This window comes from Lampris incognitus, chromosome 5 (assembly GCF_029633865.1).
Source record: "Lampris incognitus isolate fLamInc1 chromosome 5, fLamInc1.hap2, whole genome shotgun sequence".
Classification (NCBI taxonomy): domain Eukaryota; kingdom Metazoa; phylum Chordata; class Actinopteri; order Lampriformes; family Lampridae; genus Lampris; species Lampris incognitus.
The window spans coordinates 42,403,198-42,430,456 of NC_079215.1; the positions used below are offsets into that span (position 1 = coordinate 42,403,198).

Consider the following 27,259-nt stretch of genomic DNA (forward strand, 5'->3'; position numbering starts at 1 on the left):
GTTTAAATACTGGAGTCAATCAGCAGCACCTGAGTTTGGGCTGCACCACTGTGGCCGGGGAAAACCAACACCTGGTAAGGATTGAGATGATGGGACAAATGGTGTGTTCTCACCCACTTTGTCACATTCTGATTTATCCTACCGACCCTGAAATGGAACAACTTTTGTGTGTTCAGGCTGGAGCAGCAGGACTCAGTTTGAGGAGACCTGGGCCACTCTGTTGGGGGTGCTGGTCACCCAACCCATTACGATGGACCAGGAGGAGGAGACACAACAGGAGGTAAATACACTCACAAACATGCACACATACTTACCCATACCTTATTCTACATGTAAGACCCCATTTACATCTGGTTTTAACATGTGATCTGTATCTATTTGGTAAATGGATGATGACCAGTGTGTGATCATGCTCATTTGCATTTACAGCTGGTTTCTTTTCACTATACATACTGAACTCTGTATTGTGATCAGATTTCACTGCATAGAAAGCATGTGGGTGCAAAGATGTCTATGTAATTTCATCCCGTCCTATTATGAGATGTTGTAATTTTACTGTATCTCATTCATCTATTTTAATTTACTTTGTCCTATTTTAATGTTTTTATTTTTTATTTTTTTACATATTTGACCATTAGAACTATGTAATAGGAGTATGGGCGTAAGATGCCATAGGTGTGTCCAAGCCAAATTTCTTTATGGAGACCAATAAAGTAACATTAACCTCAAGAAAATTCGGTTTTCACACAAAACAATGGTAAAAATCTTCTGCTGAGAGGGTAATTTTCATGTCTTAGATGCAACAAAAATTAGTTGTTTTGTCACCACTGTGTCTGTAACATCCATTTACTATTGTGTGAGAGGTTCGTTAGAGCTTGGCAAATCTGAGTGAATACACAGCAATCTTCAGAATAAGCCCCAACACAACTATAAGCTGGGGAGGACGCTGTTTCCATGAAAGTGAAGTTCCTTGCTCACCAATGTGAGCATGTTGTTTGGATTGCACTTCCACCTGGCCCACTCACAATATTGGGGGCACTACGTCAGGGGGTAGTCTGGCAGATCAGAACACATCCCAACTGTAATGTGGGCTGTGTGCAAATTAAATGTGACTTAAAGGGCCACTGCACACATCACCATTACACGTTGGTGGCACTGGAGGTTCATAAAACTCTTTGACAAATATTTGAGGAACACAAACTCTCACACACCTTGATCACATGACTTAAGCACACCCACACAGCCTCTCACAAAGATCAGAAATGTATTCACGTACAATCACATAAAACAAACAAACACACACACACACACACACACACTCTTAATTCTTGTGTCTGTCTCATGTTCTCCATCTCTTCCTTTTCTTTTGGTCGTGTCCCATATTTTGTGTCTCGTCTTGTCCTAGGAGGACTTGGAGCGTACCCAGTTGAATGTGTTGGCAGTGCAGGCCATCACCAGCCTGGTGCTGAGTGCCATGACTCTGCCTGCTGCTGGCAACCCCGCAGTCAGCTGTCTGGAACAGCAACCTCGTAACAAGAGCCTCAAAGCCCTGGACACACGGTGGATACAGACAGACAGACACACACACACACTCTGATATGCATATCTAATAGGGAAACATACTTGACCATTTTTTGTAAATGTGCACACAAAAAGAAATACCACATGTGTTCTAGGATAACACGTACATATCAGGTGAACATCACCATATCTTAGATTAAAATGCACAGGCAAATTACCTTAAACGTATAGGTTAGCATGCATACACACACAGTTGGAAACGAGTCAATACATGCATGAATATTTTAATACAAGGTAAATTTAATCAAGTATTTCACTGCAGTTTGTAGAAGCTTCACAGAATTAGAGCACAGTTGTTTAATTTGTGGCTGCATGGCGTGGCCTACTTTCTGATAGTAAAGCAAGTCAGCAGGCACTCCTTGAATTGGTAAAAGCACATTAAGATTCTTGTTACATGATCTCATTACACTATCATGTTTTCTTGCCGCTTTTGTCAAGGTTCGGCAGGAAGTTGGCAGTGATCAGGGGTGAGGTAGAGAGGGAGATTCAGGCCCTGGTGTCCAAGAGGGATAATGTCCACACATACCACCCATACCACGCCTGGGACCCTGTACCCTCACTGTCAGCTCCCTCCGCTGGTAGGGCACACACACACACACACACACACACACACACACACACACACACACACAAACACACACATACACACACACACACACACATATATATTAAGGTAGATGTAGGAAAAAACTTTAATTCATAGCAGTACAAGCCTGTTTCGTGCATCACGCACTCACCAGCTGCCAAGTTGGCTATACAATTATCTTAATATTCCACTCCTCATTTGTCGAGTACTTTTATCAACACCATTGAAAGTTTCCGAAAAAAAAACCAACCCTCTATTTAAATATATATACACTTCTCAATCACCTAACACTGCTGCCCTAACACCCTACCTCTGAGATCTATTTTGGTCTTATTGTACCAGTGTGTTCCTCTGTTTCAGCAGGTACTCTGATCAGCCATGAGAAGCTGCTGCTTCAGATCAACACGGAGAGAGAAATGGGCAACATGGACTACAAATTGGGACAGGTACGTAGTTGGGGAACCAAACTGCATTAAGGGGAGGAATGGTGGATGAAAGGCGGGTAGAGGAACCCCGAGCCATGTGTAGAGGTGTTAAAAGTACTGGAGATGATATCAAAAAATGGGACATGCCATCCACATCGTTGTCTCCATGACAACATCCTTTGCGCTACTTGGCGACCGAAAACGCTTTTTTTTGCTTACATTTTGAAATAAAATGTTGGTTATCAAATCAAGTTAAACAAATCAAAAGATACATGCCATGCCAGCAGTGTTGATTTGTATGTGTTTTGGTTTGTCATGGCAAAATGAAGGCTGTTTGTGCTGGCCTGAGCAATGGAGGCAGAGGAGCCAATCAAACTGGCAGCTACCTGTTTAGCAAGAAACTGTCCTGTTATTGGTTGGTTATAAAAAAGGCAGTCCACATTAACTGTGTTCCTCTGAAAACTTTTTCAACTCTGCATAGTACTCCATTCCACCATTAGAATCTATACATTGTGCTTTTTCTAAAGCTGCTTTCTGCCTTGAGGCTGCTGTGTAAAAAAAGCAAAATACTGTAAACACAAAAAGGTAAAAAAAAGTCAGAGAGCCAGTTGTTTATGTATTTGGCTTTTCTCTTCCTCTGCATTCTCTTTGTCTCCAGGTATCTATCCATTCGGTGTGGCTAGGTAACAACATCACCCCTTTGAGGGAGGAAGAGTGGGGTGAGGATGAGGAAGATGAGACAGACAATCCAGCCCCAATCTCCCCACCTATCTCACCTATCAATTCAAGGTCAGACATGGCCACATCCTCTTTGCATCAGTCAAAACGCACACACACGAGCATCCGGGTAGCGTAGCGGTCTATTCCGTTGCCTAGCAACACGAGGATCAGCGGTTCGAATCCCCGTGTTCCCTCCGGCTTGGTCGGGCATCCCTACAGACACAATTGGCCATGTCTGTGGGTGGGAAGCCAGATGTGGGTATGTGTCCTGGTCGCTGCACTAGCACCCCCTCTGGTCGGTCGGGGCATCTGTTAGGGGGGAGGGGGAACTGGGGGAAATACTGTGTTCCTCCCACGCACTACGTCCCCCTGGTGAAACTCCTCACTGTCAGGTGAAAAGAAGTGGCTGGTCACTCCACATGTACCGGAGGAGGCATGTGGTAGTCTGCAGGCCTGCCCAGATCGGCAGAGGGTGGAGCAGCGAATGGGATGGCTCGGAAGAGTGGGGTAATTGGCCAGATACAATTGGGGAGAAAAAGATGGAAAAAAATCCAAAAAAGAAAAACACACACACACACACACACACACACACAGGACCGCACACTGACCTTGTTTCTGTATGTAATTTTCAGGAAGCACCGTGCAGGTGTGGACATCCATTCATGTTCCCAGTTCCTTTTGGAGCTTTACAGCCAGTGGTTGATCCCTGGTTCTCCCAGCAACAGAAGGACCCCAGTGGTGCTCATCAGTGAGGTGGTCCGATCGGTGAGCCAGGACGCCAGTGACAGACATGCCTTTTCAGTTTGTTTGATCAAACATTGCTGAAATTATCAATTTGTTCAACTTGCATTACTTGATAACACTTTTCTTCATTTTTCCTGGAACTTCAGTTGATTTTTTTCCCCCTCTTACCTTTGGACCTAGTCACAATAAATATATAAATGAATGAGTGAATTAATCGATCTGACTAGCAGGGATCAAGATCAAGTGGAAGCAAACATATGAGCTAACATGGAACTTAAACTTTGGTTTTGAAAACGTTGGAATAATGTGTACATATTTTTCCTTCATTTTTCCCTTGTTGGTGTTGAATCACACCTCAGCACCTGCCAACACTCTTCTTATCCACTCTGTCCTCTCCTCCCTCCTATTGCCTGGTCTAGCTGCTGGCAGTGTCGGACCTGTTCACTGAGAGGAACCAGTTTGACATGATGTTTTCCACCCTGATGGAGCTACAGAAGCTCCATCCCCCCGAGGATGAGATTCTCAACCAGTACCTGGTGCCTGCCATCTGCAAGGCTGCTGCTGTGTTGGGCATGGTGAGGAGACTTGGGGGAGAGGGAGCTGTGTATGTTTGTGTCAGGGTTGTACATTGTTTGTTTTTCCTTGCCTAGGTGCTCATATTTGGGTGTTTGTCAATGTGTGTCAGGTTTGGTGCAATTCGGTGTGTGTGTTTCTTTTGTCTTGGCACATATGTATGGAGTTAATGGGTTTGGTGAGTGAAAAATTATGTGTTGCTTGTAAATGTTTCTGCACCTTTTGATAAGTTGAAGCCATCTAATTTCTCAATTCTTTGTTTTTATCTCCAGGACAAAGCAATAGCGGAGCCAGTGTGTCGTCTGTTGGAGACCACCCTGCGCAGCACTCATTTGCCCAGCCGTATGGGTGCTTTGCACGGGGTGTTGTACGTCTTGGAGTGTGACCTTCTTGATGACACAGCCAAACAGCTAATCCCCACCGTGTCAGAGTACCTGCTGTCCAACCTGAGGGCTATCGCGCAGTAAATAAAGCCATCTCTTCTGCATCCCTTTTTGTGCTTCCTCTCTCTTGTCTCGCTCTCTCTCTATCTAATTCTATCTGGCATGTGCTCTCTGTACTTCTGTTCCTCTCTCATACCTGCTGTCTTCTTTTTATCAGCTAATCATATGATTTCATGATGGAGACCCACAGGGCAAGGTGCCTTTAATGTCAGTCTATGACTCTTGGCTCTGTAGCTGTGTCACTGAATCAAAGGGTTTTTATCCTCTCTGATGAGGTCAATGAAATCAGACTGCAATGTAGTTCTTTGACCACCTAATTTCCCCTCAGGAGATGAATAAAGTATTCTGATTCTGATTCTGATTAGGTTCCACTAGTGATAGCCAGCGCTTTCCCATCCATCCACTGCGCGTTACACTGACTGTACGTGTGTGTTTGTGTATGTGTTTCTCTGTATCCTGTAGCTGTGTAAACCTCCACAACCAGCAGCATGTCTTGGTGATGTGTGCAGTGGCCTTCTACATGATGGAGAATTACCCTCTGGATGTAGGCACAGAGTTCACAGCTGCAATTATACAGGTGAAAGTTCTGTTTATCGGTCTTCGATTCAGCATACGTTTCTGATTCCCCAGAGAAAATTGTTCATTGCACTGGTAAAATAGGCCATATGTGAAAAATACGTGACAGAATAAAAGGAAAAGTTTATTGTTAATTATCAGTTCTTGTCACGTCCGGATGGTGTGGCGGTCTATTCCGTTGCCTACCAACACAAGGATTGCCGGTTCGAATCCCCGTGTTATCTCCGGCTTGGTCGGGCGTCCCTACAGACACAATTGGTCATGTCTGCGGGTGGGAAGCAGGATGGGGGCGTGTGTCCTGGTTGCTGCACTAGCGCCTCCTCTGGTCGGTCAGGGCGCCTGTTCGGGGGGGGGGACTGGGGGGAATAGCGTGCGTGAGCCCCCCATGCTCTACGTCCCCCTGGTGAAACTCTTCACTGTCAGGTGAAAAGTAGCGGCTGGCGACTCCACCCACATGTATCGGAGGAGGTATGTGGTAGTTTGCAGCCCTCCCCGGATCGGCAAAGGGGGTGGGGCAGAGACCGGGACAGCTCGGAAGAGTGGGGTAATTGGCCAGGTACAATTGGGAGAAGAAAGGGGGGGGGATCCCCCCCTAAAAAAAATGCCGTTCTTGTTGAGACTATTGATAAACAAATTACAACTGGAAGAATTAAAGATTTATAGTCGTGCCACAGCAGATTGTTGGCTATATAAATACACCAGTTCACAGAAGAGGTGTTTAAATGAGTGCCATTGGCTGTTTACAAAATGAGTTTGATAGTTAAAGTATGGAAAAATACTCAAAAGCTGTTAAGTATGCACCTTTTTGCCCCCTTTTCAGACTTAACCCTCTTAGCACCGGCTCATATTTGGCATTCAGCAGTCTAAAGTATGCTGTATTTCTTTCTGTTCATATTTCCAATCAGTGCATCGTTTTAAGGTATAATTATTGTACAGAAGAATTTCTTCTTGGTAAGATTTCGTTTGTATTTGTAAAGTTGTTAAATTTTCACAGTTTATAGAAGAGAGATTATTCCTTCAGTATCATTACTTTCCTTGTCTGCTTATACCCTGACAGTCTACTTTTATAATGTAATGTTCTATCTTATGTGTATAATATGAGGAGCCCTCTATGTCAATGCCCCTTTTATTTAATAAGAAAGAAAGGAGAAAAAAAAAGATGAGTATTAATCCCTGTGGGGTAAGTCATTCTCTGCATCTGACCCATCATACTACTATGAGGAGCAGTGGGCAGCAGCAATGTTGCACCAGGGGACCCGACTCCTAAGTTCTAAGGCCTTGGTTGGAGACACTGGCCTGAGTACTAATATCTAACACCTAATATTACATGTCTTTGGATGTGGGACCAAACCGGAGTACCCAGAGGAAACCCACGTGAACATTGGGGGAACACATTAAACTCCACACAGGGAGGACCAGGACTGAGACTTAACCAGAACCTCTTTCATGTGATGCAACAGCTCATATTCAAATATTTATGGTATTGTCTTTATGTAACTTGTTTGCTCTGCACTTTTTCCCATTATCTCTCACTCCATCTAACCCCTCCTCGCTCTCAGATGTGTGGTGTGATGGTGTCAGCCAGCGAGGACTCTACGCCCTCTGTTATTTACCACTGTGTGCTGCGGGGTCTGGAGCGCCTCCTGTTGTCAGAGCAGTTGTCTCGTTTGGATGGAGAGGCCTTGGTCAAACTCAGTGTGGACCGGGTCAACATGCCCTCACCACACAGAGCCATGGCAGCACTGGGACTCATGCTCACCTGCATGTACACTGGTAAGACAGCCGCTACCACTACTTCTGCTGTCACTGCGATGTCAAATCTACTGCAAAATTTGCTAAAAAGACAAGGTATTTCATGTTTTACCTCATCAACTACAATGTTTTTTTTTAAAGATATTCTGAAATTGATGCCTGTAACACATTCCCAAAAAAAATTGGGATTGAGGCAATTTAGGAAAAATAAACATGTTGAAATAACAAGGTGATGCCAAACAGTGGTAAACACTGCCGTCCCAACTTTTTTGGAGCGTGTTTCAGTCATCGCATTAGAAATGAGCATATATTTTAAAAAAAAATAAATTCATAAGGTAAAACGTCAAATAATGTGTTGTTGTAGTGTTTTCAATATAGTACATGGTGAATACAGTTTACAAATCACTCCTTTTTGTTTTTATGAGCATTTTCTATACTGTCCCCAACTTTTTTGGAATTGGGGTTGTATTTCTTCTGTCCTTTTAACTTTATTGGCAGGAGCATTTTGAATGGGAAAGCACTCAGTGACATATCTCAAGTGAGAGTATGTAGCTTTTGACAACTGCCTTCTTAATTCAAATAAATAAAAACTGCCTTATTGGTCTTGGAGGTTTGAGTCAAACAGGGAGGATGATTCCTTGTTTTATTTGGGTGATTGATTACTTGAGCAAGTTAATAAAGAAAAATAAGGGCGTAGATTAATGACATTTAATTTGACAACATAAGTGTGTGTAATGTTTAGAATAGGAATTTGCGAACTGTTTTGCTAGTAACACTCAAATGATGTCCAATCATTTCTGGGGACTAATACCTGCATGTACTTTACCGGATGTGAAGCACGTCACAGTTTAATAATTGTTACTTGCGTTCATTACATTGGTGTTTACATAAAGGTATTTGTAATTATGATAAAACATTCCATTAGCTAGCTTTATCCTGCATCTGTTATATACTGCCTCTGATAAGACCCACCTTTTACCCTATGTCACCCCTACTAACACTAGCAATTGTTAGCATGCCCTTGCTAACACGCTGACAAATTTTTGTCCTTAGACAAGAGCTACCAAGCACGTTCTGAGAAAAACCGGGCCATTTCAAATGTAAACCAAACCTGAATTTTCAGTGTTGTGTTCTGTAAATTGCGTTCTTTTCTGTACACACAACATCCATTGCACGTTTATCCATCTTAGGAGAGAGGCCCCTCCTCTGTTGTTCTCCCTGAGGTTTCTTCCTATTGTTTTCTCCTCATTAAAGGTTTTTTTTTTTTAGGGAGTTGTTTCTTATCTGATGCGAGGGTCTAAGGATAGAATGTTGTACTGCTGTAAAGCCCACTGAGGCAAATCTGTGATATTGGGCTATACAAATAAAATTGACTTGACTCAATTTAGCCTTACCTTAGCCTTACCTTGTTCAAAAGCACCTTATTGTGCTTTAGAACAAGACTAGTTTATCCTCAGAGCTTATTGCAAGCTCAAGCACAGTTCTAAGAAGGAGCAGGCTCCAGTATCAAGGTCATACAGTATTTGAAATCCTCTCATACTTTTTTATTTAAACTGTTTTAAGTTTGTGAAAATCTGCAGAATCACATCTGCACAAATTGACAGATTCCAACTTTCTTGGGGATTTAAAATAATAAATTTGACTAATTTGGCAATGAACTGATCTGTTATGATCGACTTATTAAATGACACCTTGTTACATCAACCTTCCTTACCGTGCTGTAACCCCTCCTCCACTGGTTTAACCGAATCCCACACCCCTCTTGTCCTCCCAGCGGTGGTTGCGTCGGGTTCAGAGGTGACAGGGGTTAGAGGTCAGGTTGGCTCTAACTCTGCCGTAGAGGAGGTGGTGGGCGTCACGGCAGGTCCTGTTGGTTTCTCCTCAGGCAAGGAGAAGGCCAGCCCCGCTGGTCGCCCCGCCCATTCTGACCCCCAGGCTCCAGACAGTGAGTCAGTCATTGTGGCCATGGAGAGGGTCTCTGTGCTCTTCGACAGGTAGGTTCATCTCAGCGACATAAACACACACACACACACACACACACACATATATATATATATATATATATATATAAAACTTTGTTAAAAGAAACACTCAACAGTAGGGAAAGTGCTCAACAAATAAGGAGCAAAATAGTCCAAATAGTCAAGTAAATTCTTTATGAGACAGTACAAGCCTGTTTCATGACATAAGCAATCATTTTGTGTGTGTATAAATATATATCACATGTAACTTCTTACACTTTCTGTGTAAAATCTAATCAGCCCTGCATCCATGTAAACACTCAATACAGTTCCCACAGTTTGCTGACTTATTTTGCTATTTTTCAGCTTTCTCCCCTCAGTTCTGTAATCCCTCATGGGCTTGTAGTCTGTCCATGAATTAATTGATTGAAGCAAGCACTACACTGTTTAATAAACAAAGCTCACTTGCCTTTTTGGGGGTTTTTTTTTCGGGGGAATTTCCCTTTTCCTCCCAGGATCCGGAAGGGTTTGCCCAGTGAAGCACGGGTGGTGTCTAGGATCCTGCCTCAATTCCTGGATGACTTCTTCCCGCCACAGGATGTTATGAACAAGGTCATCGGGGAGTTCCTGTCCAATCAGCAGCCTTACCCACAATTCATGGCCACTGTTGTCTACAAGGTCAGCAACAGGACACTAGTCAGCACCCGCACAAGTCAAGAATGATTTATTCATTTTGCTGTCTCTTTCAATTCTTTATCTGTACAATGACAATTTTAATAGTTCATTAAAAGGTTTTTTGGAAGCATTGAAAATTGAAAGGAATAAATCTAGACTTTTCAAGTTTCTTTGATCATATGACTGTTGTAATAACCAGAAATGGAGACATTATTAATGTTATTTAATCTTAAGCCCCCAATTTCTATTGCTTTCTTTTAACACATGAATGTTGTAATAACCAGACATTTCCATACACCTTAATACAATTGGAACACAAACCCATCTTTTTGATTTTGCTCACAATTTTAATGAAGATCATTATTTTTTGAGACCATTGCAAGGTTGCCTTCATTCTCAGTGCCATAGCCAGCTCCTCTGTTGCCTATTAACACAATGGGTTGTCAAGACAACATCAGGCTAGAGAGGAAATGCAAGTTTCCAGGTTTGAAAAATAATTGACAAATAGAAGAAAGCAATGTTTCTTTTGTAATAAGAGGCTTTCAGTGTGCCTGTAGACAAAATGAATGGTCCCTGAAACACTTCAGTTTTGAATACTGCACTATCAAGCTTTGAATCAATACCCTGATAGGATCCTGTTTTTTCTTAGAATTTGATTCATGGTTTGACAATAAAATTGTCTCAATGTTGAACTAGGAGTGCACTCAGAGTGTAGCGCTCCGCCAGGTGTACGTATCTCCCCTTCCCCGGTGTTCGGAGTTGGCAGCAAACCCTTTTTACACCTACTGGGAGAAGGGAAATACATACAGACAGTGTGTCTGGCTGTCAATAGACAGGCAGTGTATTGAACAGGATATATGGAAAAAAGTTAATATGCAGTGCTCAAGCTAAAAAAAAAAAATCGAACTGCATCCGGGTAGCATAGTGGTTTATTCTGTTGCCTACCAACACGGGGAAGGTGGTTCGAATCCCTGTGTTCCCTCCGGCTTGATCGGGCATCCCTACAGACACAATTGGACGTGTCTGGGGGTGGGAAGCCGGATGTGGGTATGTGTCCTTTTCGCTGTACTAGCACCTCCTCTGGTCGGTTGAGACACCTCTTCAGGGGGGAGGGGGAACTGGAGGGGATAGCGTGATCCTATCATGCGCTACATGCCCCTGGAGAAACTCCTCGATGTCAGGTGAAAAGAAGTGCTGAAGACTCCACATATATCGGAGGAGGCATGTGGTAGTCTGCAGCCCTCGCCGGATCAGCAGAGAGGGGGGAGCCGTGACCGGGATGGCTCAGAAGAGTTGGGTAATTGGCCAAGTACAATTGGGGAGAAAAAAAAGGGGGGGTGGGGGGGTGGAATCGAGCTAATAATACAAATGTTTTGCCTGTCAGTATGTAGATGTGCAGCCTTCTAGGGGGACCCTCACACGAAAGCAACCAAGTCTGACATGAAATGACAGAGATCGGGCTATTATAATGTCAAAGACCTTATTAAAAGACTTTACAATTGTTTAACCGCTGTGGAGTTCATGATATAAAAATAATGAAGGTGAATGGCTGCTCTGCTGATTGACTTTAATTCATAAAAAAATGGTAAGAAAACAGCTCAGCCCTGAGAAACGTTTTATTGTAGCGACTGAGATTATATCCAGCTGCTCTCGAAATTGTATTTTTATAGCAAAGTTTTAACATTGGAGACTGGCACTTTCGTGTGGTGGTGAGGTGAATGAACACCGTGTCCTAACTGGACGTGAGTGTCCGACTATCACGTTGTGTCGGACACTCTGTGTCCGCACTGAAACCGTCATGTAAACAAACTACGTACCTATCAGCTGTGTGCTCAAGATCAGAATGTAGACGTTCCTCGTCCATGAGCAGCGCTTTTCAACGTGAGTGTCCGGAAGTAAATAGGAACAGGGCGTCCGACAAAAGTTCAGCTCAGAACGGCATTCTGCGTCGCACTGCATCGCTCGCAGACAGTTAGGACATTCGATAGAAAATGATTTTGTCACTGATGGTAGCTTGCATCGCATTCAGTTAGGACACAGTGTAAGGCGAAATTATTTTTGGTTTATCCAGTGTTCCTCCAGTTCTCCTGTGCTGAGATCAGCAGTGAATGATTTGCTGACTTGCACAATACGATTGACTTCTCATTTACTTTCAAGACTCATACCTGAATATATAACGTTTTGGTTTTGACACTATTGCTGCCCGATCTGTCTCAACAGTAGGTGTGAGTCGTGCATGCACACAGTTGACTCAGCGCAGGCAGCTACAGAAAGTGGCGTTGGTCGAGCGAGCTAGAGAGTGAATGAGGAGAGGGAGTGGTGATAGCGAGAACAAACATTTTTCAAAGTTTTTTAATAACTGCAACCACAAGAGTCTTCATCATGCAGTCAAAGCTGTGCAAAAAAATTTTTTGGGCTGATAGGTCCAGTAGTTTGCAAAATTAGCTACGGAAAGAGACGCACGTGCTACCACCTGGGGGAGGTAATAAAATTGAACTCTCATAATTGAAGGTAAGTGTAATTGTCATGGCACATGTTCTGTGGTCTTCAAATTCATATTCTTTAGCACCCCTTGTGGTAGTTTGTTGTAAAAAAACTGATAAACGTTAAGTGTTTTCTCAGTGGTCAGTTCAGATCATGTGACTCGTAGGTTAGAGGTCAACCAGGAAAAGATGTCAGTATGCTAGAATTTCTCCATGCATCAGACAGAAAGTTCCCCTCCGTGTTTTTTTTTTATGTTTGTGCCTTGGAGAGCATTTGCTTGTAAGTTTCTTACCTTTTCTGTGTTTGTGCAATTGTACATATTCAAAATTTGGAATTCAAACATTTGGATTAACAATGCTATTTGTGATAATTTCATTTGCTAAGGTTAAAAATGGTAAGCTAAGCTAAATGTCGCACCCATCACCATCCAGGGAAAGTTCCTTATACAGGAATTATCAAGTGAGGCTCTTGACTGGGATTCCCCCCTTCCTGAAGATAAGGAAGAAGAATGGAACACTTGGAGGAAATCACTGCATGATCTAAAGCAGCTGGAGATTCCCAGACCATGTGCTGTTACCACCCTCTCTACAGCTCTGAGAGAGGAACTTCACGTTTTCTTAGATGCTTCTGTCAAAGCAATTGTGGCAGTAGCATATCTCTGTGTCATCGACAGAGAAGGAGCATGTCACACTGGATTTGTCCTTGGTAATTCAATTCAATTCAATTCAATTTTATTGTCATTAAAAACAATGTGCAGGCACATGTTAAAAATGAAATGAGGGCTGTGGCTTCACCAAACAGTGCAAGACAGACACAGACAAACACAGCAAACACAGTATAAGATATACACACATGAAGACCAAAAGCTAAAAATAAGTTAAAAAAAGAGCTGGAGTACAAAATATTTAAAAATATCTACAGACATTCAGTGGGTAGCCAGGTTCAGGTGGGCAACAGCTTGTGGAAAGAAGCTGTTTTTGAGCCTGGTAGTGCGGGCTCTGAGGCTCCTGTAGCGTCTCCCAGAGCGCAGGGGGGAGAACAGTCCATGGTTGGGGTGGGTGGGATCTCTGCTGATGCTCAGACCCCTTCGAAGGCAGCGTTTGTGATAAATGTCTTTTATGGCTGGGAGCCTTGACGATCCGCTGCAGAGCTTTCTGGTCTACTGAGGTGCAGTTGTAAAGCGAACCTAGCTCCACAAGCTGCTCATACCATTCCCAGACTGGAACTGGGACCTGCTGTTCTAGCTGCAGAGATAGTAGAGATGGTCACAAGTGAACTGGACTTCACCCCAGATGCTGTGGAGTTCTACACTGATAGCAGAGTTGTCCTGGGATACATCTATAACCAGACAAGACATTTTTACGTAGTGTATGTCAGTAACAGAGTGCAGCGTATCAGGAAGGTCTCAAGCCCAGCCCAATGGCATTATGTTTGTACGAGGCATAACCCTGCAGATCACACCACTTGCTCCGTGCCAGCAGCTCTGTTGAGCACTACCATCTGGTTCACAGGACTCGCTTCCCTGTCACAAACTGAAAAAGAACCATCTGTGGAAGAGGAAAAGTTCGACTTCATCGATCCAGACATAGATGTTGAAGTTTGTTCTCTCCCCACCGCACTATCTACAGAGAGCTCCTATCTAGGATCCCAATGCTTCGAGCTATTTTCTTCATGGAGGTCACTAGTGAGAGCCACGGCTTCTCTCATACACATCGTCCAGTCTTATAAGGCAACAGATGGTCAGGAGAGAACCTGCAGATCATGGTACCACTGCACAAGGCCTTGCACAGTAGAGGAACTGTTGCAAGCAGAAGCAGTCATAATCAAGACTGTGCAGAGAAAGGCTTTACATTGAAAAGCTTGCCTGCATTGCCAGTGGAAAATAGATTCCAAGGAACAGTGCTCTGAAAAGACAGAACCCTTACCTGGACGATGGAGGCCTTCTCAGGATAGGAGGCCGGCTTAAGCATGCCGCTCTAGACTTCAAAGAGAAATTCCCTGTGATTGTTCCAGGCTGCAGCCATGCCAGCTGCTTGTGGAACACTACCACAATTGAGTCAAGCACAGGGTTGTGTGTTCACTGAAGCCGCTGTTCGGAATGCAGGGTATTGGATTGTTGGTGTTAGGAAGTGTATACACAGCATCCCTCACAAATGTGTGATATGCAACAAGCTTCATGGGAAATTAACTGAGCAGAAGTTGGCGGACTTACCTATCGATTGCCTGAGCACTGAACCACATTTCACTTATATTGGGCTGGACGTGTTTGGCCCTTGGACAGTCGTCGCAAGATGCACAATGCAAGAGATGGGCCATTCTCTTCACCTGTGTGAGCACTCGTGTCATACACATTGAGCGGATTGACTGCATGGATTCATCCACCTTTATAAATGCCTTGAGAAGATTTTTTGCTCTGCGAGGACCTGCCAAGCAGATTCGCTCAGATTGCGGGACCAACTTCATAGGGGCCTGTAAAGCGCTGGAAATCCTGCTGACTGATCCCCGTGAACCCAGAGTGAGGAAGTACCTTAGTGAAGAGGGCTGTCCATGGGTCTTCAATTCGCCTCATGCATCTCACATGGGAGGAGCCTAGGAGCGAATGATCGGTGTCTCCAGACGCATACTAGATTCCATGTTGCAGCAGACCAGCCCCTCTAGCTTGACACGATGTGCTGTCTACCCTGATGGCGGAAGTCACAGGAATCATCATTCAAGACCTTTTACTCCTATCTCAATGGAACCAGACTCACCTTTCTTGTTGACACCAGCCATGCTCCTCACTCAAAAGATCTGCACTCTCCTTCCCCCTCCATGCCACTTCAAGGAATCTGACCTCCACAGACAACAATGGAGGCATGTGCAGCATCTTGGAGGCGTGAATACCTGGCAACGCTTCACAGCCGAAGCAAATGGCAAGAGGAATGACAAAACCTGAAGGAGGGCGATGTGGTCCTTCTTAAAGAGGCTCAAGCCAAGCGCAACGAATGGCCCATGGCTCTTGTGACCAAGGCATTTGCTTGCAGCAATGGAAGAGTCAGAATGGTCGAGCTCAGGGTTGTGAGACATGGAACAATCAAGATGTTCCTCACACTTGTTTCAGAAACGGTTCTTATGTCAACCAAGGACTGATTTTGAAGTTTTTCTTGTGGACATTCCCTGTAATCTCAGTTGGTTACATAGTGGTATCTAATTAATTACCAGGCGGGGAGTGTCATGGCACACGTTCTGTGGCCTTCAAATTCATATTCTTTAGCACCCCTTGTAGTAGTTTGTTGTAAAAAAAATGGCGATAAATGTAAAGTATTTTCTCAGTGGTCAGTTCAGCTCATGTGACTCGTAAATTAGAGGTCAACCAGGAAAAGGCGGCAGTTTGCAAGCATTTCTCTATACGTCAGACAGGAAGTTCCACTCCGTTTTCCTTTACGTTTTTGCCCTGGAGAGCCTTTGCTTGTAATTTTGTTACCTTTTCCATGTTTTGTGCAAATGTGCATATTAATAATTTGGAATTCAAACGTTTGGATTAACAATGCTATTTGTGATAATTTCATTTGCTAAGGTTAAAAATGGTAAGCTAAACTAAATGTAGCTTCTTGTCGTAGCATGTGCATTTAGGCTATTTGTAAACAATGATAATTCATTTGTGCTGTACTTTGAGAACAGCTTGTAACCAAAGCATTGTAACTTTGCATTTATTTCAGTTTTACAAAAAAGGAAAAGAAGAGAAACGAGGACTCAGTAAAACACCTTAACTTCACTCCTGTTTTCGACTTTTCCCTAAATCCTGTTTGTTAGCTATCTGTCAGTTTTTGCGTAGATGAAACACGCATCAGGGACAGAATAGTAATGGTTCACAATCTGCCCTCCTTTCTCTACTCCACATCTCGTGTCCCTCCTCCTGCCTCTCCATCTTCCTCCTAGGTTTTCCAGACACTCCACGCCACCGGCCAGTCATCCATGGTGCGTGACTGGGTGCTGTTGTCCTTGTCCAATTTCACCCAGAGGACTCCAGTCGCCATGGCCATGTGGAGCCTCTCCTGCTTCTTTGTGTCAGCCTCCACTTCCCAGTGGATCTCAGCCCTGTATCCTTCCTTATTCAATGTGTTTGTGATTGAATTTAGTGTGTGTTTGTGTGTGTTTAAGTGAAACCCAGTGAGCGGTCTTGTTTTGCATGTGCTTGTCTATTTTGAATGCTATTGTTTATTACAACAAGACAAAGAAGAGGACAAAGTGTTTAAGTAGTACTTTTCTTAACTATGTTATTAAGTGCTTCAAATGATATTAAATGCATAACCCCACACACCTTTAATTTGTTCTGCCCCAAATATTTCTGCAAGTTGTTTTCCACTTTGAAAAGTCAATTTATGTAGACATCAGATGAAAAAAGGTGGATGTGTTTGGATTCTTTATTTTATAATACTTACCACAACAGACCAAAATAGAGTGTTAGTATCCTAGTGTTGCACAAAAATGTTAAACGGTAAATGAAAGATGTTATTGTTATTATTCATAGAAAAATAATCCCATTTATGAATTACTGTTAACTTATGTTGGTGTTCATTTAGGTGATAAACAGCCAACTGACCACACAAAGACAAATGCAGGCTGCTAGATGGTATAGTATGAAGTCTGGGCCGTTATGGTTCCAAGGTATGATGGATGTTTATATGCTACTAAAGGGCATTTCCCCTATGTATTTTTGTGATAGCCATACATTGCACATATTACACTTGTATTGTCGTTGGCGTCTCTCGTGTCCGAGGATCCATTCCAAGAGATTAAGGTGTGTGCTTGAAATGAAGATGGCTTGACAGTTCAAGGTGAGAATAGAAGAGACTAGAACAGCGTGGACAGGGGATAGTAGGGGGTGGACTCATTCCTGCAGCTCTCTGTTCTTGGCGGATTTTTTGGCGGTGGCACTTTGCTTCCGGATGCATTCGTTTGTCAGTTTCAGCCTTCATGGAACCAGCCAGGCAGGCAACTCTCCAGTGTTTTCGATTTTCCGCTACTTTTCCCAGTTCTTAGGGTTCAGTTTTCCCAGTTCTTAGGGTTGATGTTGAAGGTAATCAGCATTCCCTTGATACAGTCCTTGTGGCGTTTTTTTGGGAGCGCCTCTTTTTCTTTGACCTTTAGTCAGTTCGGAGTATAGAATTTGCTTCGGGAGTCTTGTTGTTTGGCATCCTCTGGATGTGGCCAAGCCACAGCAGCTAGTGATGTTCAGTTGTTGTCTCGATGGAAAGGAGATTGGCTCTTTCGAGAACTTGATTGTTGGTGACCCATTCTTGCCAGGAAATTCCCAGAATACTTCTCAGTTTTTGCTGGTGGGAGCGTTCTAGTTTATGGATTTGGCACTTGTAGAGGGTCCAGGCTTCACAACCGTACAGAAGGGTTGAAAGAACCACTGCACGGTAAGCCATGATTTTGGTTGATGACTTCGACAGGCACGGCCAAACATCGGTACACAAAAGAGCCACTCATATCTATGGCTCTGTTAGCAACGGGTGTTGGTAAACATCGGATCACAAAGAGCCACGCATATCAATAGCTCTGACAACGACTCCTAGAGGATAAATTCTGAGTCTCATCACCAGCCAGTCAGACTAGCTTGGTCTAGTCAGAAAGGCACGAACTGAGGGAGCCTCTTGGACGAGATGCGAAACGTCTTCACGGATATATACCAAGTCCAGTTGCACTTGATTCAACTCCTTTGGATGTCTTGATATCACAAACATAGAAAACACGGTGAGAAAGTCGGCCAAAGGCAGTGTGGGCAGCTTTCAGTCTGTTGGTGATATCCGGTTCTAGACTGCGCCTTGCACACTTGTATCACACTTGACACAATTCTTGTTTATCAGAAACAGTTCGTTTATTTATCACAAAGAAAGCATTTTACACCGTGAGCACCTGCTGCACTCCATTCGCACTCTGAGTCTCTACTGACAGAATGAACGTATCCTCTCTCTCGTAGCTTCTGTTATGAGATTATGATCTCTGCTGTCGCCTAGTGGCGGTTGCAGCAAATAACAACAGACAAAAAGTCATTTGACCAGTAGGCAAGTACGAACACAATATTGTCTCTTTTAACAGGTACTCTATAACAAAAGGTAAGTATAACATGTTTTCCTTTTCACAGGTGACATCTGAAGTATGTTCAGGTAAGTAAAATAAGGTAAGTGAAATGAGGTAAGTCCAAAACAATCTCCTTAAAGGTTAGGTAAGCATAAAACAAGATGTATTCTCCTTACAGGTCCTACATTCCTCTCCTGCAAAATAAATGTTATCCTCAACATAAACGTATTAGTTGACTAATGAAATTCGAACACTATAACAGTATGTGTATTAAATTTAAAAAAAATAAATAAATAACAGTAAACACTACTGAATCGAGACTATTCCCTTTAAAGTGACAAACAATTAAATGAATGTAATCTAGCTATGCTAGCATGCTTTTCAACAAGTTTTACCCCTACTGTACATCATTGCATTACAGGACACTGTGATTGAAACACAAGATCAGATTACTTAAAAGTACTGTACCACCAGAACATTAGTTCAACACAGCAGTTTCCATAGTCTTTGCAATATGTCGTTTATTTACTTCTTTACCAAAATGTACAAGTACTTGAGTTACTTTACAAACTTCTCCGGAGACTTTTGGGTAAACTGTACTTGCAACATTCCGTTAAAATTGTTGTCAATTTGTCTGTTTTCACTTAGCAATCCCACATATTTAACATAGGTCAAGTTCCATTACCAAGTAAAATCTCAAACAGGTCTCATCTGTCCATTAGGCTGTATGCCAATGGCAGTCCATAAGGCTGTGTAAGACAGTGTGTGTGTGTGTGTGTTCGTGCGTGCAAGTGTATGTGTGTCACGGCGGTAGCAAGCATTTAAAGTAAAGCAGCAACTGTTGCTGAACTCCACTGTTTTTCTCTCCCATTATGGTGGAGTCCTGCGCTGATAGCTGCAAATGCAGCGGTGTGGCATCTCCCTATCTCATGTGACGGCTGTGTCGTTCCCGCTGTGGACGGAGCAAGTGCAATCGATGGGGTTTCATTCTCTCTGGGTGTCTTGGCTCTGGTATCCCATGTGCGTTCCTCCTGCAAAGCAATTATCGCGTCATTCAAGTCCATTAGCAGAGACGTGTCATAGTCTTCTCTTTCAAGCAGTTAATCACTTTTGCAAAACTCCATTACATGTTTCACTAATGCTCGACGGCTTTTATCTCATATGTTAACATTGTTTTTGCCCGTAATACTGCAATACTCACATACACCGTCCAGCTCTTCCACTGTCAGTCCAAAAAGTTTTTGCTCTATTTCAATCAACACTTCTGTGTGCGCCGACATTTTGTCTGCTTACACTCAACGAAAACACTTGTAAAACAACAAAACATGGCTCAGGCTCTGGCAAGACGCTAGCTTACTTGCTCACGTTAGCTAAGCTAACCGCTCTTTCATGTGCCATCTTGACTGCAGTAATTTTCCACGTTTGTCCCAGGCCCGGCTCCTTAGGGCGCTGTAGTGAGGCTTAGCCCCCCAAGCGACATTCAATGCCCCCCCCCCCGAAATTATTTCAAGATGTTTAAATCCTCGAACCCTAATCCTCTAGCCCTGTGATGGCCTGGTGGCCTGTCCAGGGTGTCTCCCTGCCTGCCGCCCAATGACTGCTGGGATAGGCTCCATCATCCCTGTGACCCTGAGAGAGCAGGATAAGTGTTTTGGATAATGGATGGATGGATAAATCCTCCAAGTAAATCAAAATCGTTATTGCATTATTTCATGTTCGTGCGCTATTTACTACATTATAATCTTTAATTCAATTTAGGAAGATTTATTTTTTTTATGTTAGGCAGCTATCCAATCCAAATCATACCTGTTTTGCACATTTCCTTCACATGTTGTGTCATCAGGTGTCTCGTGAGTTTCAGTAGTGTAAAGTATGCTCACTGTTTTTGCTGCGTGCGAATTGACCAAAAGTCGAAATGGATATAAGAAGATTTTCAAAGTTGACAAAAGCAAATTACCAACTCAAAGTGATTGAAGTGAAGAAGGAGGAGAGGGAACCGCAACTGGCGTTACTGAGGCTAGTCCATGGAGCGAGGAGCAACAGGGAACCACTTCCAAAGTAGCAGAGGCATGGAGCGGGGAGCAACAGCCATCACTAACAGTGAGGAAAGTGACAACGTTCCCTCATACAATCTTCACAGGCAACTGGCAGCTTTGCACTGGACAATTTGGGAGTTGATATGCCTGCTCAGCCCACCTTGAGCAAATTCCCAGTCTGTTTGTTTAAGGGTCAGAAACGGTCTTTTGTAAGCCAGTGGTATAACCGCAGGGAGTGGTTGGAATACAGTATCAAAGCTGACACAGCATTTTGTTTCGCTTGCCGAAAGTTTGGAGTTGACTGTGTTCACCAAAATGGGATTCTCTCACTGGAAGCATGCGGTCGAGAGAGACAGAGGCATGAACAAACATGCTGCATCAAAAGAACACATGAAGAATATGACAAGATGGAAAGACGGGGAGAGATGAGCAAACACTGGCAAAGCAGTATTGACAATGGTCAACACAGCAGTTAGCTCTGCTGTCATTGATATGATATAATTTCTAGCGTCAAACCAGGTAGCTTTTCGGGGGAGTAAAGATGGGTTTCAGTCACAAGAGGAGGACAGTTGTGGCCTGTTTCACTTTATTTGAATACACTCTTAAGGAAAGATCCAGAATTACATGAAATAGTGATGATGATATCTGAAAATGCACGATATACTTCACACACCATACAAAACGTGCTGATTCACATAATGAGTGATATACTGACAGAGAAAATTCTTGATGAAATTGGTGGGTCCTGGTATGCTATTATAGGGGACAGTACAGGGCACCCAACTGAGGTTAGGAATATTTCCATTGTCCTGCGATTTGTAGCAGATAATTATGAGGTGAGGGAACGGCTGTTGACCATAGTCAGTGCAGAGAGTGGTGATGCGCAGACGCTAGCAAACACAATCCCATCTGAGTTACAGAGAGTTGGACTTGATCCATCTAAGATACCTAGCCAAGTCTATGATGGTGCGTCAGTGATGTCAGTAAAGCACGGTGGTGTGCAGCAGGTTCTGCAGGACAAATTGGACTGAGATATACCATACGTCCACTGTTACAACCACCAGCTGCATTTAGTAGTCACCAACGCTATGTCAAATGAAAAAGAAATCGAACATTTTCTGGCGGTGTGTGGCAAGCTTTACAAGTTTCTTAAGAAACCCACTGTAGCAGTTCACTTCAAAGGTGGAAAACTGAAGCGACTTCTAGAACAGCGTTGGACAGGACATTTGGCCACAGTAACTGCTGTACTCCGATCCTATGAGGATATGTGTTCCTTATTGACTGAAATTGACAGCAGCTACAAATACGGAGCTGATTTGCGCATTGAAGCAACAGGTCTGATTAAGGCCATTACTGACCGCAGCTTTGAGTGCATTATACGAATGCTGCAAAAAAATCGTTTTGTTGCTTGATCCCCCCAACAAACGCTTACAAGCAGAGAACACTGGTCTTGGACTCATTCTAAGTGCAGCAGAATGCGTGCGATGATAAAAGGCTACAAAAATGGAGAAGGATGCAGAACAAAAATCTACAGGGCTTCGTGGTTGAGGCAGGAGTCAGACAGAGAGAAATTGATGATGAAGAGGGTCAAGATAATGAACTGAGGTGGTTGTTTTTCAGCACTGTCAATGTTGTAATCAAAGAAATGGAAGGTTAAGTGCGAGGAACCGTGAGCTAATCAAAGCTATATCAGCGTTTGACCCACATAGTATGTATGAAGGCGCAGTGCCAGCAGGGGGCGATGATAAGGGTTAGGGTTCGACTCTCTACCGCCAAATGAAATATAATTAGCATGACAACAATCATGGGCAACATAAAACATTTTTAATTTTAAAAAATGTAGTAGCCATGTATTGTCATCTAACCTGATGGGGAGGGATTTTGGAAAATGCTGTATGCTTCTTTTCCTCTGTGGGGAGTTGCTGGCATTGAGTTAATCATCGCCCCCTGCTGGCACTGCACCTTTATACACACGTGTACTTTTCACGCCTGAGTGAGGCAAACTGTGACACTGACACGGTGGACCGGCTGGGTGTATTACACGATTTGGCGTGATACTGGACCGGCCGTCTTTACAGACAAAAGGCTAACAATGTTGCATGAACGGAAGGCACACTTGGTACAGTTGTCTTTTGAAATGAACTTGACAGCAAGATTTCGCAATGAGTGGAAAGATGATGTAATGCGGAGATTCAACTCGCAGCGGAATTCGCCGCCTTCAACTCTACTAATTGGTGAGTTCAATATTCTCTTTAACATGATTATTGTGGAAGGTACCTGCTGTGCCATTTAAAGTTGTGTGGCTGGCTGCCACACCACCGTATTTGTGAGTGAGTTAAGCGAGAATGCACGTGAGAGATATTATTACCATTCGCCATAGTGGGTGTGGACTGATGGCTATAGGGCCTACCTTTTCTGTCTGGGAAGTGGTTGTGCTAAGATGCATAAGCTTGGAACGAGTTACTATGTTTTGTGCCAATTAGATTGCAAACCTTTATTTGTCTATAATATATTTCTATATTTATTGTTTGGATGCCTCTGATGTTGGTCAGATTGGTAATATCCCGTGTTAATACCCCCCCCCCCCCCAATTTATTCACAATGCCCCTCTAACAATTTTGCCCTGGAGCCGGGGCTGGTTCATCCATTGTGTGTTTCAAGTCTTCCTCCGTGATAAACTTGTAAATCTTGGTGGAACCTCCAATTATTACACTTGTATCACGCTTGACACAATTCTTGTGTATCAGACAGAAACAGTTCGTTTATTTATCACAAAGCATTTTACACCGTGAACACCTGCTGCACTCCATTCGCACTCTCTCTACTGACGGAATGAATGTATCCTCTCTCTCTCGTAGTAGCTTCTGTCATGAGATTATGATCTCTGCTGTCGCCTAGTGGCGGTTGCAGCAAATAACAGACAAAAAGTCATTTTACCAATAGGCAAGTATGAGCACAAAATTGTCTCTTTTAACAGGTACTCTATAACAAAAGGTAAGTATAACAAATTTTCCTTTTCACAAGTGACATCTGAAGTATGTTCAGGTAAGTAAAATCAGGAAAGTCCAAAACAATCTCTTTAAAGGTTAGGTAAGTGTAAAACAAGATGTATTCTCCTTACAGGTCCTACACACACAGAGACAATAGACTAGATGCCAAAACTGTACTGTACTCTGTGCAGAGTAGACTATGCCTTACAGCTGTATGTAGCCATTTTGTGTGTACCCGTAGGCTACTACGGAGGGATGTACGTTCACAATCAGGAAGGGGCACCACTCTGCTTAGGGCTGTGTTGCAATTGCGTGGGTTGCAGCGCAGATACAGATGCATGTAAAGTATGCATCTGTATGGCTGGAATTAAGCCTTTAACTGTGGATATGCACAGGCATGTCCTCTTTTTTTTTCACTTTCTCTTTTGGGTTCCTTGACCATCCTGCTCTTCCCCAGACTGCCACACGTGATCAGCCGCATGGGCCGTAGCGATGTAGTGGACGTCAACCTTTTCTGCCTGGTGGCCATGGACTTTTATCGTCACCAGATTGATGAAGAGCTGGACCGCAGGGCTTTCCAGTCTGTCTTTGAGATGGTGGCTTCGCCGGGCAGCCCCTACTTCCAGCTACTGAGCTGCTTACAGGCTATCCACCAGGACACGTCAATCTGACAGGAAAGGATAGAGAGGTAGACAGAATCAGAGAGAGGAGAGGAGAGGAAAAGTGGATGATGGAAAGAAATGGCATGTAGCACCTCTCCTCTTTGGGGTAAGATGGCAAGACCAGATTATTCAGTCAAAATCATCTGCTGAAATATTTACCACTGCTTAAGACACCATGTCAAACATGGTAGTGAGCATTAAAAAAAGTGACGGCTATAAGAATCCATTTTAATGTTTTAGGATGTACATTAGAGCAAGTCTGTAGAGAAAGATGGAGTTGACTGTCTTGCAGCTCTGTGAAATATACTTGCTAATCCTTCAAAGTGTGGTTTTGCTTATGACTGCATCTAAACCACAGACAACTCCTTGGGATGGACGACAGCAGCCTGAACACTTCCCCCTACTTAGCACCTTGATGAAGATAGAAGATAATATAAATCATAGACAGAATCTGGATTTGTATATTTTCCTGTGAGGACTTGCTTGATTATTGTGATGTCAATGAAGTTGAATAGAGAAAAAAATATTAAGAAAATGTGTACTATATTTAAAGTTCCAATACATCTATATTTTTCAGTGCATTTTGTTACAGGTGGCAGAACGGATAATGTCAAAACTGATAAGCTGGTGAACATGGATGTGGGGTAAAAAATGGCTGCTTAATGTTGTCAACATCTAGTTAACCATCTTTGAACCGTTTTTTTTCCCCTTAAAGTTGCTTTCATTCACTTTACTTTTTTCTAACAACAGTATATCGGCGCAAAGAGGAAGTGGGAGAGGAGTAAAGAAGTTTTATCTACTGTATCTTTCAGAGAAGTGATAATATGAGAGCCATGGTATTTTTCTTTTATTTTTATCACGTCAGTAAGAAACTCAAGCTACGATTGTATCCGTCACTGCAGACGGGTTAATGAATTTCCAGTCCCACCGAGCATTTGTCCAGGACTCCTGCTGCCATGTTTGATCTAGATGGCAGGGCGAAGAAAGGGAGGGAGGGCGGATCACAAGGCCCAACGCCGGGGTCATGGTGGCAGGATCAGTCCAAACTCACTAACAGCAGACACGGTGCTTCTGTTGAGAGAGAGAAAACCTGCAGCTGCAAGAATTATATTTTTCAGGATTAAAATTTTAAAAGAAGTGTCTCATTGAGACTTGTGTATTTTTTGAAATTTTACAACAGGGGTTTTAGCTGGTTTCAATGCCCCACAGGTCATGAAGCTTACTTAACACATAAATGACCTTGTAAACTTTCAGTTTAATGTAAGAATGTAAGAAATGCCAAAATTACAGTTGGTTGTTATTTTGTTTTTTGTTTTTTACTCAACAGTGAGAACGTATTTACTTCCTGTGTAGATTAATGATGTAGCTCATTCCTGTCTACACCTTTCTCCATTGCACCCAACCCCAGTATGATCCCCGATGGCCTTGTAACGTAGTTATCCATCTGTTGGGGGGGGGGGGGGGATGGTAAGATATTTTAATTCTCAGGATGTAAGATGTGATTATTGATAGTATTGTTATAAGACTGGAAGTGATTTACAGTCATTTCATAGAGTACCTTCATATATCATGTTTAAAGTGCGCATATAATTGTAAAATGATACAAAGCCGTGGTGCATGACAAAATAAGAACTGTGAAGATGAGAGAAGTTGGATAGACAGACCCACCTCACCCTGTGTCTCTTGTTTCAGCACAACCACATACACAGATAAAAAAATAATGACACGATCAGAATGCAGAGATCACCAATTCTGACTCATGGGGGCGTTCATGTAGCATGGCGGTCTGTTCCGTTGCCTACCAACACTGGGATTTCGGTTTGAATCCCCGTGTTGCCTACGGCTTGATTGGGCATCCCTACAGACACAACTGGCCGTGTCTGCGGGTGGGAAGCCGGATGTGGGTATGTGTCCTGGTCGCTGCACTAGCACCTCCTCTAGTCAGTCGGGGTGCCTGTTCAGGGGGGAGGAGGAACTGGGGGGAATAGTGTGATCCTCCCACACGCTACGTCCCCCTGGTGAAACTCCTCACTGTCAGGTGAAAAGAAGCAGCTGGTGATTCCACATGTATCGGAGGAGGCATGTGGTAGTCTGCAGCCCTCCCCGGATCCACAGAGAAGGTGGAGCAGCAACCGGGGAAGGCTCGGAAGAGTGGGGTAATTGGCTGGATACAGTTGGGGAGGGAAAAAAAAGGGGGGGGGTCAAAAAAAAAAACCCAATTCTGACTCGAGACTTGACCTGAAGTTCACTACAAAGGGTGGCCCGCTTTGTTACTTTGTACATACACTCGCCTTAGATAACGACTGAAAGTCCTGTCTGTCCTGTACATTGAAGCTTGCTGAAGCATGCAGAGTTGTTGCTTTCTTTTCATTGTCCTGTAATACTGTGTTTCTGTGTTACAGTTGTCAGGCCAATGATTCTGAAGGATGGTTGTGGTAAAAAAGATGCAACAAAAATCCCAAAGGAAAACCCTGTAACCTTAGTGACCAACAGTAGCTTTGACAAATCAGCAGGTGGGGAGTTGTAGCTTAGCAAAAAGCCAATTGACAACAGTCATTTCTTAAGTTGTCTTCTTTTTTCCAAAGCTTTAAAATATATATTTTTTGTCTCTGTATAAGATACTTAAATATGTTGTCATTCGTTGTCTTTGTGCAGAATATTAAGTATATTAAGTACTTAAAAAAACGTGATATTTTTCCCACATTGGTATTGGGCGCTTTCTCGTTTCCTGATATGCAAACGTGTCCTACATGAAAGAGCAGTTAGTGTGTAAAATTTCATAACCGCTCTCAGACGTTGAGGCCTATGTGACTGATTTCCGTTGGTACTGGTAATAAGTCAGAATGATGTATTCACACAATAAATGATTATGTCCTGTGGTGTTTGGTAGCCTGTAGCTGTTATTGAAATGGTAGAAGGGGGAATTCCAGTGTGAGGCCTCCCCAAACAGCCATACCACATTGGATGAACCCTGTTGGGGAAAGC

At 43.3% G+C, this 27,259-nt stretch overlaps 1 protein-coding gene across 1 annotated transcript in view; it reads left to right on the forward strand.

The window, feature by feature from the left end:
• Window positions 1-25,224, forward strand: part of htt (huntingtin) — an 84,212-nt gene extending 58,988 nt beyond the window's left edge. Inside the window, exons 53-66 of the mRNA XM_056279908.1 lie at window positions 177-280; window positions 1,406-1,560; window positions 2,020-2,159; window positions 2,531-2,613; window positions 3,251-3,381; window positions 3,945-4,077; window positions 4,476-4,631; window positions 4,902-5,092; window positions 5,535-5,649; window positions 7,208-7,421; window positions 9,286-9,394; window positions 9,877-10,039; window positions 16,439-16,599; window positions 24,070-25,224. Coding sequence (XP_056135883.1) covers window positions 177-280; window positions 1,406-1,560; window positions 2,020-2,159; window positions 2,531-2,613; window positions 3,251-3,381; window positions 3,945-4,077; window positions 4,476-4,631; window positions 4,902-5,092; window positions 5,535-5,649; window positions 7,208-7,421; window positions 9,286-9,394; window positions 9,877-10,039; window positions 16,439-16,599; window positions 24,070-24,283 — 2,069 coding nt within the window. The 3' untranslated portion in view covers window positions 24,284-25,224. The remainder of the gene's footprint in view (window positions 1-176; window positions 281-1,405; window positions 1,561-2,019; window positions 2,160-2,530; window positions 2,614-3,250; window positions 3,382-3,944; window positions 4,078-4,475; window positions 4,632-4,901; window positions 5,093-5,534; window positions 5,650-7,207; window positions 7,422-9,285; window positions 9,395-9,876; window positions 10,040-16,438; window positions 16,600-24,069) is intronic.
• The last annotated feature ends 2,035 nt before the right edge of the window (window positions 25,225-27,259 follow it).